The sequence below is a fragment of the Herpailurus yagouaroundi genome, unplaced genomic scaffold (assembly GCF_014898765.1).
Source record: "Herpailurus yagouaroundi ecotype Mexico unplaced genomic scaffold, PumYag 67569, whole genome shotgun sequence".
NCBI classification, from domain to species: domain Eukaryota; kingdom Metazoa; phylum Chordata; class Mammalia; order Carnivora; family Felidae; genus Herpailurus; species Herpailurus yagouaroundi.
In genome coordinates, this window is record NW_024420375.1 from 1594525 (window position 1) to 1608777 (window position 14253).

The following is a 14253-nucleotide window of genomic DNA, read 5'->3' on the forward strand; positions in this document are numbered from 1 at the left end:
GCGCGGCGCGGCGCGGCGCGGGGCGAGCGAGCGGAGCGCGGTGGCTGGGCCCGCACGGCGGCGCTGAGGGGCGCAGAGCTGCGCTGAGCCGAGACGGCCAGAACAGAGTGCGAGTCGGGCGGCCGCCGGCGCGGAGTGGAGTGGCGCGGAGCGGAGTGGCGCGGAGCCGAGGGCAGCTGAGGGGCCCGACACTATGAGGAGTGCGGCGCCGCCGCCGCAGCCGCCACCGCCCCAGTGCCCCGCACCGCCCCCCGCCGGGACACCGGGCAGTGCCTAGCGGGCCGGGCGGCGGCGCCCAGACTGCGAGCGAGGGAGCGCGGGAGGAGCGCGGGGACGGCACGAGAGCACCCCGCGACTCTGGCCTTGAGCGGGGACCCGGGCCGGTGGCCTGCCTCACCATGCAACCCCCGAGGTAGAGCCTGGACGGCGCCAAGGAGCGCGAAGCGGCGCGCAGCCCGCTCGCCCGCCAGTGACGGCCGTCCGGCCTCGCGCCTACCTGATCCCTCCAGCCCGGACCCCCCTGAAATATGTTCAGGGGCGCTTGGATGTGGCCCGGGAAAGACGCCGCCGCGCTGACTATCTGCTGCTGCTGCTGCTGCTGGGCTCCCAGGCCAAGCGACAAACCTTGCGCTGACTCTGAGCGGGCGCAGCGATGGCGACTGTCCCTGGCGTCCCTGCTCTTCTTCACCGTGCTGCTCGCTGACCATCTGTGGCTGTGCGCGGGGGCCCGGCCCCGGGCCAGGGAGCTGAGCAGCGCCATGCGGCCGCCCTGGGGGACCGGCCGGGAGCGGCAGCCGATGCCTCCTCGCGCGGTGCTGCCCCTGCGGCCGCCGCCGCCCGGCGAGTCCAGCGCATCCCCGGGCACTTGCGGCCCCCAATACAGCAACCTGACCAAAGCTGCCCCCGCTGCCGGTCCCAGGCCGGACTGCGGTGGCGTCCCAGAGCCCACGGGGCTGGACGCAGCTTGCACCAAATTGCAATCTTTGCAGAGACTTTTTGAACCGACTACTCCAGCCCCCCCACTGCGGCCCCCTGACTCCCCTTCCCGTGCCCCGGCCGAGTTCCCCTCCGCCAAAAAAAACTTGCTCAAAGGCCACTTTCGGAACTTCACTCTCTCCTTTTGCGACACCTACACGGTCTGGGACTTGCTGCTGGGCATGGACCGCCCCGACAGCCTGGACTGCAGCCTGGACACCCTGCTGGGGGACCTTCTGGCCGTGGTGGCCAGCCCGGGCTCCGGGGCCTGGGAGGTGTGTAGCAACTGTATCGAGGCGTACCAGCGGCTCGACCGACATGCTCAGGAAAAATATGACGAGTTCGACCTCGTGCTGCATAAATACTTACAGGCAGAAGAGTACTCAATCCGGTCCTGCACGAAAGGCTGTAAGGTAGGGACTGGCGTCCGCGGGCACACCACCTACCTCGGCGGCGGGAGCGGTGGCGGTGGGACCCGGAGAAAAAAGGAGGTCTCCGCCTTCACCTCTTCCCATCACCCCCACCGTTCACAGTAGAGCACTAAGAATGCTACCTTGGGACCCTCCCCAGAGAAGGGGCCTCAGGGATTCAGGTCAGTTAACCACCTGGCCAACTTCTATTAATTCCGGGTTTGGGCACCTTCGGACTGGGGCTTCCTGGTGCCCCGCCCCCGCATGAGGAGGGAGGGGTCACGGACAAAGGGGTGGAAAGAGGGATCTGGCTCCCCAGTCTTCATTCTCAGCCAGTGGTGTCCCCTTCCTTACCTCGGCCGGAATCGAGTGTCCTGGGACTGACTGGTGCAGGGGGAAGGCCAAAAGTGGAAGGAGAAATATTTGCCAACCTAAACCTCACCCTCTGGCCCCTGCCAATGGGTGAGAGGAGAGGCATTCCTGCTGGTGGGGCACCAGGCTCTATTGACCTTATATGACCTGAGGTGGAGCCCAGGGTTGCCTGTCTTGTCCCAAGGAGGGAATCTGCCAGGTCCTTGTCCCTGATAAAAGGAGTTGGGAACAGGGCACAGCAGCTTGTGGGAAGGCCACTGGAGGCTGGTGCATTACAAAACTCCTAGTGCCTTCCCAGTACACTGGGGTAGCAGTGGAGGGGAAGCTGGCTGTCTGGCTGCTAGGAACAGGCATCCAGAGGAGAGGGGAGGCCGCAGCAGAATGGGCCTGCCTAGGGCAGAGCTGGGTATGGAGAAACTTCTTGACCCTCAGCAGGGTCATTCTGGACAAGAGGTGCATGGCGGCTGTAAGCATTTTGGGATGTGGTGCTACTGCCCTGTTTGCTCAGCCTGGCCAGGTGGCCTGCCTTGGGGAGAGAAGAGAGCAGCAAGGTCAAAGGGTCAAGTGAGGAGGAGACCAGGTGGGGTGGTGGCCTCACTCTTCCTGGAGCTAGGGGCTGAGAGCTGGAGAGGGAGACAGTGACTCCTATCCTCACTTGTCTCCCTCTGAGGCCTTGGGGAGGGGCAGAAAGTGCCCCCTTTCCATGAAATGTGACCCCCATGGACTTCTTCAGGGTTCCATGCTCTTCGTAAGCTTCTTAAGGATTGGGCAGGGGATTGGGGAGAAAAGGGGCAGCTCCTTGCTCCTGACTTCACTTTCTCCTCCTTTTTCCTGTTCTCGTAACCTAGCAGTCTCCCTCCCGCCTCCCTCTGCCTCAGCTGACTCACTGCCTCACTCACACTACCAAATGAGATATTCCACTTCTTAAAGGTGTACAGACAGATAGACAAACACACACTTCCATACACCACCACCACCACCCCAGGCAAAGTCATACAGAGATATAGAGATTGTCGCACCCACAAACAGTGCCATAGAAGCAGACACCGTGTCCCCCACAGGCGTGTCTCCCCACGATGTCAGAGACACACAGGCGGAAGAACTGTCACATGAAGAAGGACACGTTTTGTCATGTAGACAGACACACACCCTCGATGTCAGTAACAGATATACACTCGGTGAGAGCAGAGGGATGTGGTCCACTAGCAGACAGAATAATAAAGGATGTCTATCTTTGTGGCCCTCCCTCTAATCCCATGGCCCCAATCATTTTTCTTCTCTTCTGTCACCAGGATGCCTGAGAGACCACACCACAACTTTCCCATGGGTTTATTTTTCCCATATTATAGTTGCCTTCAAGCTCTGTCTGATGCCACACTAAATAATGATCCCTCATATTACTTATTTTTACCAAGCAGTTTGATGTAGGAGAAAGGATGTCCTGGATTCAGGAGGCCTTATCACCTCCGCCACTTGTTAGCAGTGTGACCTTGGGCATGTCACTTCACTTCTCTGAGCTTCCATTTCCTCATGTGTAAAATGGGGACCCTAATCCTCACTCTGCCTACATTCTCAGTCTTTTGTGAGATTTAAGTGGGAAGAGATAGCTGATAGTGTTTTGTAATAATAATGTAACATCTGACATTGATGTTGTGCTTAGGGTTTTACCCTCTCCCGCATATATTATGAGATCACAACTGCCCAGGAGGATGGCAATACCAGCACCATTATCCCCATTTCACAGATGAGGAAACTGAGGTGCAGGGGGAATCCAGCAGTTTGTGTGAGGTCACTTAGCTGATGCGTAGGAGTGCCAAGCCTCCAACCTGCATGTTCTGCAGAGGAGCACAGGCATGCTTTTGCCGTAGCCTCCCATCAGGTTCCCCTTGGCTGAAGCCCTCCCTGCTCTCCTTTATCTCCTTGTCACTGTCACTCTCTTGCTCTCCCTCTCAGGTGAACTCTGCCTGCTCTCCTGCTGCCAGCTGTGCTGGGAGAAGGGCAGTGCCAGCTTTATCCTAGTCTTTCCCCCTCGTCTTCAGCGCTGTCTCCCTCAGCTGAGGCCTAGGCCTCCAGGACTCTGGATTGCAGCTGCATTATGGGCACTGAGGGAGAAGGCAGCCCTGCTCTGCTCCTACCTGCAGCCCCTCTCTCTTCACCCCACCATTCCACCTCTATCCCAGTCCTTTTTGCCGATTCCCAAGCCTGCCCCTAGGCTCCAAGCCCTCCTGTCCAGCCCCTGCCCCAAAGGGGATCCTTTGGAGATGATGCCCCATCCTCAAAGCTTCTCCTGGGTAGAGAGCCTGTAGCCCAGGCCAGGGTGAAGAGGCTTCCTCTACTTCTGGAAACCAAGCTTGGAACCCCTGGTCCAGGGCCAGGTAACCGCCCCATTCCTGGGGCCCTGTCCTGAGTGTCTCAGATCTTTCCGGGGCAGCCCCAGAAACCCTGTTCTCTTTTTCGGCAACATTCTGCCCCTGTTTTGGGCCATGCAGGCCCCCACGAATCATACCTGTCCTCACTGCTGCCTGTGACACCTCCCAATTTAGTACCAGCTGCAACATTTCCTTAATGTGCGACTGACTTCCTCTCGCACAGTAGGGGATGTTAACTTAGGCAGGCCGCTGCCCACCCCCACCCTGACCTCTCCCAACCCCAGGCCGGTGCTCCACCCCTCCCTCATCTCCTTGTGCACACACCCTCCCCCTAAGCTCTTAGCTCCCCCTCCCCTTGGCCCTCACTCCCAGCCCTTCCCGTGGTTACTGGACAGCCACCTCACTCCCCCATAGGTCTCCCCCGTCCCAACCCTGCCAGGCCGCTGCCTGCTGCTGATTGCCTTTTCCCCCACCTCTGCCCCTTTCCTACTCAAAATTCAGGACGTTGCGACTACGGGGAGTGGTGGAAATGAAAACAAAACCCTGGCTTCTTCTTTCATAATTCTCATCCAAGAAGGGAAAGAATCCCAAGAGGACAATTAGCTCTCTTACAAGCCATAGGGCCACATAAGTAAAGGTTGGTGCCAAGGAAGGATGTGATAGTTCTACTCTATTCTGGATAGGCTTGAACCCACCTGGCAGACTGTGTGTGTTTCATTCTGGATCTCACACTGAGCAGGTCGGGAGGGGGCTGGAACCTGAGTTCTCCTGGACAGAGTTGAAGCAGCTGTTTCAACAGGCGAAAAGGAGACTCGGGAGGATATGGGCTCTGACTTCCAACCTCAGAAGAGCCGTCACGGTGCAAAGGAGGCATGTCCTGCTTAGCACCCCCCCCAACCCCCCCGCCAGGGACTTTGTAGTGAGAAAGTCCTGGGTTCCAACTCAGCTCTTTTATTTATTACCTGTGTGACCTTGAGCTAGGGACTTCAACTCTCTGAGCCTCACTCATCTCATCTATAAAATGGAGTGAATTCATCATAACAGCCCTGTGAGGTCATCATTAATGAGAAGTCTGCACAGTACCTAGGCCTGGCACATCAGAGTTGCCCAGTTAACAGCTTTTTTCCTTCCAAAGAGGGAACAGACTGCCTTCGAAGGAAATGAGCTCCTGCTCCCAGTAAATGTCTGGCCTGATTCAGGCAGACTCCTGGCAGAAATGCCATGGAGATGACTCTAACTCCAGATTATGGGGGGAGTTGGACAGGTGACCTCTGAGGTCTGTATCAGTCCAGAGTTTAGGCCCGTGAGCAGAGCCTGCTCCCTGAACAGGAGCCTCGGATGGGAAGGGCCAGAGAGAGGGGCCTGACACACAGAGGAGGGGACTGCCAGAGCCAGCACCTTGCCTTCTGCCCATAACCGTTGGGGCCTTGCTCTTCCTCCACTCTGGCTGGCAGCTGTTTCTGCCTCACTGCCTTCCTTTCTCCTCCCACCTGCCACAGCTTTCCTGCCAAGCAGGACTCCTGGGCTGACACTGATACTGAGAGCAGAGAGCTCAGGTCACTGGGCAAAGAGCAGATGCCCCAAGTTGGCCAGTGGTCCCTGTTGTCACTCGAGGTTACATGTTAGGAGTGCCCCACAGTCGGCCTCCCTGACCCAGGGTTCTTGAAGGCAGAGAGGAATCCCTGGTCCGTGCTGGGGGTGGGGGGAGGGAGAGACAGTTAAGAAGGGGCCTCCTGGGAACCATGGGAAAGCCTCCGCTGGGGAGGAGTCTCTAAATCCACAGAAGCTCATTGCCCAGGAATGTGAGCATTGGGCTTCTGGGAAGAGAAGGGCCAGAGAAGAGGCAATGTGCATAGCTCAGACAGGGATATAGTGGATTCGACGTGGGAGTAGGAAAGTGACCTCATGCTGCCCACACCTCTCCAGACCCCTTCACCCCCATCCTGACCTACCCCCACCCCCACATTCTTCTCAAATTTTAGCCCACACCCAACCCACATACCAATGGCCACACAACCTTTCCAATCTCTTAGAAGATCATGCCAGAGCATTCACAAGCTGCACCCACACCTCACTTTCTTATCCCTACCCCTACACCTACACTCATCCAACCCCCACTTCTCCCAGCAGTTACGTCCATCCCCTCACCCCATCTCCCCTCCCACCCCACTCCCCTCATCACCCACCTCTACCACACACCCCTCCCAACTTTTACCCCATGTTCTTCCCCTCTCTGGCTCCTTGCCCTAACCACTCCCTCCTGCCACCCTGCACTGTACCTCTTTCCCTTGATAACCTCCATGCCCCCTCACCCCTTGCATCTCTCACACCCCATTCACACTTCACCTCCCTTATCCCCATCCGCTCTCCTGCACCCCCTTCCATCTTCTGGCCCCCTCTTCTGTCCTCTCCCTCCCTCCTCCTCTCCCTTTCTGCTTTCATGTCCTCCCTGCCTTCCTGCTCCCTGCTCAGGGTAGACATGTGTATGTGTGACATGCACACACACTTAGACACACACTCACATGGACACACAATCTTCTTCATGGATACTTCCCATCCTTCCCACATGCTGGTGCCTGACTACTATAGTCACCATAGCAACGGGAACCTCCAGGAAGGATTTGCTGGTATCTCCTGAAGGTGGGGGTGGGGGGAGCTAGGTGGAGGAAGGGAGCCCAGCAGCCTCCCACCTAGTCTCATGGTCTGCTGGAAAAGTCTGCTGAACACAGTGGAGGTGGGGTGAGGAAAGGGAAGACGGTGGGCGGGACTGAGGATAAAGGAGGGTCATGGACCTCAGAACACATCACTAGCCTGAGAGGATGCTTCTAAGTCATACAGGTGCCTGTCGTCTCCTCCCTAGGCATTGGTACCTCAGGGAAAGGACACACCCACCCCTCCGTGTGTAGGTGGGTATGTAGGAGGACATCTCAGGCTCAAGGGTGGGAGTTTGCCCTAGAAAATCTTCTCCCTCAGGGCAGTTCTTTTGTGTTCCCACCCTCTGAGGCTGTTTACCTGCTGTCTGCCCAGGCAGACTGGGCATCAAACGTGCCTTCCACCCCCACCTCAGCTCTTGTCTCAGTTTCATGCACATCCCAGCTGCAGGTGTTTGCTAGAAAGCCAGGGGCACCTTCTGATGGGGTCTAGACAAATATGGGCTTCCAGAAGCACCATTCTCCAATGCTGACCCGGGAGGTCTCGGGAGAATGGGTATGTTGTGTTCCTGTGATTAGAGGCACGTACACCAAAGCTTATGCCGGTGGCTAGGCATGTGGGATCAGACTTTTCTCTCTAGGCATAAGAGGGGGTTCAGAACAGCCTGAATTTTTGACACCTTGAGCCAGGTAGGTGCTTAGAGGGGAGAGCAGGGGCACAGGCAAGCTGCAGCTGGCCCTGGGGAGGGAAGGAGTTACTACAGACTAATAGGGGCTGCCAGGACCAAAGCTCCTGCTCAAATGGATTCTGGAGAAGGGAGCTGGAACCTGAGCCACAAGTCTCTGGGCTAGAAGGCTAGGCAGACTGGTGCCAAAGCAGAAAGTGATAAGAAAGGGAAAGGGGGCTTTTGAGTGCCTGGGAGATTACAGGGGCTTTATAGGTGTCCATAAACACATTTAAATCCTGACAGTCATCCTAGCAGGTGGGTACTATCATTATCCCTACTTTACAAATGAGACAACTGAGGCTCAGTGAAGGGAAGTGACCCACCCATGCCACACAGCCCAAAGGTGGGGGGACTGGGATACATAATCAGGTCTGTCTGTTCTTTCCCCAGAGCACACAAGTATAAAGAAAATGTTAATGGTGTCCTTCAGCTGTCAGAAACAATGCCCAGCTGGCTACTGAGAGTCTGGGCTGCAAAGCCACACTGACCTCAGAGGAAGTCCAACAAGGCCTCTTGGCAGCTTGGGGTCCCCTGGAGTCGCTCAAATGCAAAGTGGGGATCCACCAAAATCCTCTTGGCTTGGTACCCCAGTCTCTTGTCCTTGGGACCCAGCAACAATCACCAGTACCCTCTTGGGATAGTGACAGAGGATGGGTGCCAGGAAGGGAAGTGTTTGCTGCCTTCTTTTTCCGTGGGCTCTACAAAAGAGGTGGGAAGCACTGGGCTCCCCTTGCCTGGAGGGAAGGTATTCCCTACATTCTCAGCCTCACCCACTAGAAAGACCAACCAGTGCAGGAGGGGAGAAGGTCCTCCACAACAGGCCTGGTGCAGGCCTGAGCCCCACCCAGCACCTGCTGGGAGAGCTGGTAGGGGAAACAGTGAGACCTTGTCACCCCAGAGCCTGATGACGCCTGTCCTGAGCTTTGGACACCTAGTTCCCTTGCCAGTGTTTTGGTGAGCCCTGGCCTGGGATGGCTAGGCTTCTCTGGGGGAGTAGAAGGAAGTGCCAACTCACCAAGTGCTGCTGCAGAGAGACATGTAGTGGTGGTGGGGGTTACCATTGTTTCCTGTCTTCTTATTTGGTTTTCAGCAGATAGCATGGCCACCTGGCAGATCTGTAAAAGGTGAATGTATCTGCTTAGGGTTAAACTCAACTAGAACTTCTAACACCAAGTGAAGCTTCCAGAATTATAGACTCAGAGTCTTGCAAAAATACCCCTTTTTCCAATTACCAAAGACATGCTCTTTGAGAAATTTTGAAAATAGAAGTACAATAGGTAAAAGGACCCAGAGACACTCTTAATGTTATAGTGTATCTCCTCCTAATAGGTCTTTTTCTGGCATATATATTTTTTTAGTTTTTCCATTATAGTAAAATATACATAAGATAAAATTTACCATATTAACCACTTTTAAGTGTACAATCCAGTGACATTAATTACATTTTCAATGTTGTACAATGATCACCACTACCCATTTCTAAAACATTTTTATTCTCCTAAGCAGAAACTCTATAGCCATTAAACAATAACTTTCCATACCTCCCTTCCCCAGCCCCCAGTAACCTCTATCCTATGTTCTGGCTCTGTGAATTTGACTATTCTCAGTACCTCATCTACGTGGAATCATACACTATTTGTCCTTTTGTGTCTGGCTTATTTCATTTAACATAATGTTTTCAAGGTTCATCCATGTTGTAGCATGTGTCATTCTTTTTTATAGTCAAGTAATATTTTATTCTCTGGATATACCTTATTTTGTTTATCCATTCATGTCTGTGAGTACTTGGGTTGTTTCCACCTTTGGGTAATTATGAATAAAGCTGCCATGGACATTCATGGACAAGTGTTTGTGTGGACATATGTTTTCATTTCCTTTCATCTTTTGGCTACTGTGACTAATGTTGTTAAGAACATTGGTGTACAAGTATCTGTTTGAATCCTTGCTTGCAATTCTTTGGGGTATATACCTAGATGTGGACCTGTTGGATCACATAATTCTATATTTACCTTTTTGAGGAATCACCACACTGTTTTCCACAGCACCTGCACCATTTTACATTCTTCTCAGCCGTGCACAAAGATTCTAATTTCTCCACATCCTTCCCAGCACCTATTATTTTCCATTTTTTGAGAATAGCCATCCTAATAGATAGAAGTATCTATTTTTACATAGTTGAAATCATAGTTGTTCACCCTGCTCTTTTAAAGTTACTGTTAAAGTTATGCCAAGTATCTTTCCATGTAATTAAATATTAGAAAACATCATTCTTGATGAGTGTACAATATTCTATCACAGGAATATAGTGCAACTTATTTAACTAGGCTCCTATTGTGAGATATTTACTTTACTTCCAACTTTTACTATTACAATTAATGCTGTGATGAATATCTTTGTTCACAAATCTCTGTCAGATCTATGATTCCTTTTTTTAATAAATGCTATGTCAATCATTTCTTTATTTCTCTACTTTGCTGAGTTTCTTAAATCACAAAATAATGCATACTCATGGACCAAATCTAACAATAGAGGTTTATGCCCTGAGGTCATTGATGTTAACAATTCCGTGTGTATCCTTCTGCCCCTCTCTCTGAGCTTACATAAACATTTGCACACCAAATGACTTTTTCTTTCCTTTGTTTTGCATACAAATGGGAGCATAAACATTAATTCTGCAGGATGAACATTTGGGACTAGTCTAACACAATCAAAGAGTCCTACTCTTTTCAAGGCTCTTGACATACAAAATTTCTGTCTTACCAATTTCTTTCCAGAAGGGTTATATCCATATCTAGTTTATATCCTTGCCACAAGTGTGGGACTAATTTACCACCCTTTTCCAGTATTGAGTATCATATTTTTAAAGCTTTACTAAGTTGGGGTTGAAAAAATGGCAGAGCATTGGCTTTTAATTTGCATTCCTTAGGTCAAAAATTTGTTTTTCTTCTTTGTAGGCCATTTGTATTGCCCATTTTGTGAATTGTCTGTTTATATCTTGTGTGTTTCTTTTATTGATTTATATGTACTCTTTTATATGTATGAATGGTTTTAACCTTTTTCTGATCACATTTGTGTCAGTTGTTTTTTTCATTTGTTATTTCAATCTTAGAGCTGAAAGGAGGGAATGGAAAGAAAAGAACTATCCCAGGCCCTTAATTCTTACATCTACCTTGGGAAGTGCAAAAATATGTATCCCTGTTTTACATAGGAGAAGACAGGTTCAGAGAGGTTAAGTAAACTAGCTCAAGGTCATTCAGCTAGTAAGAGTTGGAGCTGGGATTTGAATCCAAGTCAAATCCAGGGATTTGATTGCCAGAAGGCAATGGTACTGCCCAATCTGTGCCAGTACAATTAAACTATAGGTAAAGCTTTGTGCTAGTTGCCTTGCCAACATAATTTATAGAAAGGTAAGGATAGGTGCTTTTATTATCTCCATTTTGCAGGTGAGGAAAATGTAGATCAGGGAATTTAAGTCACTTGCTTGAGGTTTCATAACTGGTAAGAGCAGACCTGGGATTTGACTTCAGGACTGAGTTTAAAGATGTTTGACCCTGTCTTCTCCTCATACATGCTGCCTCCCTAGGGATCATCATCTTGGATCCAAACTAAGGCCCAGAGAGGGAAAGTACTTTGCTCATAGCCACATAGCAAATTAGTGGCTGAGTCCCTGCCTCCTTGCAGGTGACTTGTCCAAGTTCACAAAGCTAGTACTGGCAGAGCCAGAGTCTGAACCTAGCTTTAGCTAACTCTCCATCTGACTTAAGCAAAGGCTTTGCAGTGAAGAACATTTATGGGGCAACCTGGGTAGGAGAGATTAGGTAGAGTGCCCTGAGGCCTTTCTGAAGGAATGGACTCTTGCATTGGAATCTTCCAAGGCAAAACTGTTCCAGAAGCCCCTAAATGATAGGACCCATGACAGGACAGCTAGTGTCCATAGCCAAGAAAACCTTTCTACAAGGAGACAGCCTTCCCTTCACCTGCTGCCAAAGATTAAAGCAGAAATAGTGAGCCTTCAGCTGTGGGTAGGAAGCTGGTGGGTTTGGATGAAACAAAGCAGTAGTTGCTTCTTCTCAACATCTCCATCTCCTAATTTGTGTGTTTGTGTGTGTGTTTAGAGGAAAGTGGGAAGGGAGTGCTTTGATGGGAGAGTGGAAATGTTCATTTGTAGCCCCTAGTACCCAAACATTCTTCCCTTCACATCCCCTTACAAAGAAAACCTTATTCATACAAGAAATGGGCTGCATACACTGACTTTAATTTTTTTCAAATTTTTAAAATGTTTTTAATGTTTATTTATTTTTTGAGAGAGAGAGAGAGAGAGAGAGAGACAGTGCAAGCAGGGAAAGGACAGACAGAGAGGGAGACACAGAATCCAAAGCTGGCCCAAGGCTGTGAGCTGTCAGCACAGAGCCCGATGTGGGGCTCGAACTCATGAACTGCAAGATCATGACCTGAGCTGAAGTCAGTGGCTTAACCGACTTAGCCACCCAGGTGCCCCTAAATACACTGACTTTGGAAAATCACTCTCACATCCAGTCCTAGAGATCTTTCCCCAACTTGACCTGAAATTCTATCAAAAAGATTTAAGTAACCAGCTAATTATTTTAATTGTAATAGTGAAATGGAGAGGTACCAGCCAAGGGGCAATACAGGATATAAGAGCTTGGGCACTAAAGTCCAGGTAAATCTGGCTTTGAAATCTGTCTTCTCCATAAAATAATTGCTGAGATCTTGAACATTTTCTTTCACTCTCTTAGAACCTCACTTTCTTCACACTTGAAATTAGGAAACAGGGTCATTGTGATGCTTAACTGACCTACAACATGCTAACCTCTTAAGACTACAGTGCCTATGAGATGGAAAATGCTCATGAAATGGTAGCCACCATTATTATTATTCACTGTGTGACCTTTGGCAAGTTATGTACACTCTCTGGTCCTTCCTATTTCACCTGTAAATATGTCTCCACCTCAGGGGGTAGTTGTGAGGATTCAAGGAGTTAATAAATGTCAGTTGCTTAGAACAGAGCCTGACATATAGCAAGCACTTAATAAATGGCAGCTAGTTATTATTCTTACCTTAATTAGATGTGTTTAATCCAAATGACTGTTTAATACCCAATTGAGATTGACAACACCAAGATGGACTGCTTAAGAGATGGGAAAGGTAATTTGGGAGCAGGTGAAGTGTCTGGCATGGGAGTGGGAGGTTAGGAGCCAGAAGGCAACTGGAGAGATTCTAGAAGTGAGGGCACAAAGACATGCTTAGGTTGAGGAAGAAAGAGGCAGAGATGGAAGGACTCCAACGCCTTGATTCACCTCATCCCTAGAGACCAAACACAGCTGACAGATTCTTTTATCAGGTCTCTGTTCTCCTCAGCCTCTCATCTGTCTATCAAGGTACTGCATTTGGGGAATGAAGAAGGCAGGGTCAGGAAGCTGGTTTCACAATGATCCCTGCAGAAGGCTAGAGATTGCTTTCTGGGCCTGGGCCCAGGACTAGCAGTGTGTGGCAAACACCTGTGCCTGGGAGGGGGCAGTGGGATTTTATGCTGCATATGTCTGTGTGCAGCTCAAAGGAAGCAACAGCTGTCACTGTCACACTGGCAACATTCCTGTGGTGGCCTGCATAGCCATTGGGCACAGAAACCCCCAAAGCTCCTTTCCTCTCACATTAGTTCCTCTCTTTGGCTATAGGACCACTCATTAGTTCTGTTGGCCTGTTAAGCTTACATGGCCCAACCTCATGGCCCAGGCAGTGGTAATGGAGTAGATGACCCAGGACTGGGTAGTACAGGACCTGGGGCTTTGGGCCTGAGTCTGGTGAGGTTGGTCAGGTTAAGTCTTGGAGATTTTTGTTTTATTGTTAAGAAACCTGTATAAGCTACATATGTATACTCATTCTTCAGAATGAGTGTTACAGAAATTCTCTTACCTTTTTCTTCTAATATTTATCTCTACATTTCTAGTGATATGCCAGTTCTGCTATTTCTTGACTTTTCTGTTTTAAATATCAGTGTGTGTATATGTGTATGAAAGATATGTATAATTTGTCTTTTAAATGCTAAATATGGATCTCAATGCTTAAAATTAAAACAGAAGCCTTCTGCTCAACCCTAGAGCCTCACTCTTTAGACTTAAATATTTTCAAATCTCTTAGCTGTTTTTTCTGATATTTACCCCCACAGTTCAAAATGGCATGCCAATGCTATTTCTTGATTTTTTTCTGTTTTAAATATCTATTGACTTTATTAGAGGCAGATTTGCTCTCTTGCTATCAGCAGCACTGTATGTGTACACCTACTTCCCCTCCCTTCATACATCCAATATTGGCATATCACAACTTCTGACTTTACGAGTATTCCTTTTTTACATCATTAGGACTATAAATATTGTTCACAGCTGAGTCATGTAGAATACTGGATTACATTTTCTTCCTTGGTCAACTTGTTTTCTTGGAGTTAATATTTGCCTTTTTTTTCTATTTGCTTAGTTTTCTAGGACTTTTTGCTAATGCATCTCCAATTTCCCCATCAGAGCTGTAAAACACTGTAAGCACAGATAATTAAGATAAAATCCCTGTCCTCAGGTAGCCTACAGTTTCAAGGATTTAATGTATACAGATGTCTTACCAGAAGGCTTGGGCTCCTTTCAGGGACTTTGATCTAGGCTATGTCTTTGATCCCACACTCCAGGCAGGCCTATCTCTTTCCATCTCTCTCAGCTGAATTTGAATTCACACAGTGAAT

General features: G+C 49.9%; 1 protein-coding gene across 1 annotated transcript in view; it reads left to right on the plus strand.

The window, feature by feature from the left end:
- Nucleotides 1-49: 49 nt before the first annotated feature.
- The window catches only part of NALF2 (NALCN channel auxiliary factor 2), a 28798-nt gene continuing 14594 nt past the window's right edge, over nt 50-14253 (plus strand). Inside the window, exon 1 of the mRNA XM_040467850.1 lies at nt 50-1388. Within this exon, the coding sequence (XP_040323784.1) occupies nt 528-1388 (861 nt within the window). The 5' untranslated portion in view covers nt 50-527. The remainder of the gene's footprint in view (nt 1389-14253) is intronic.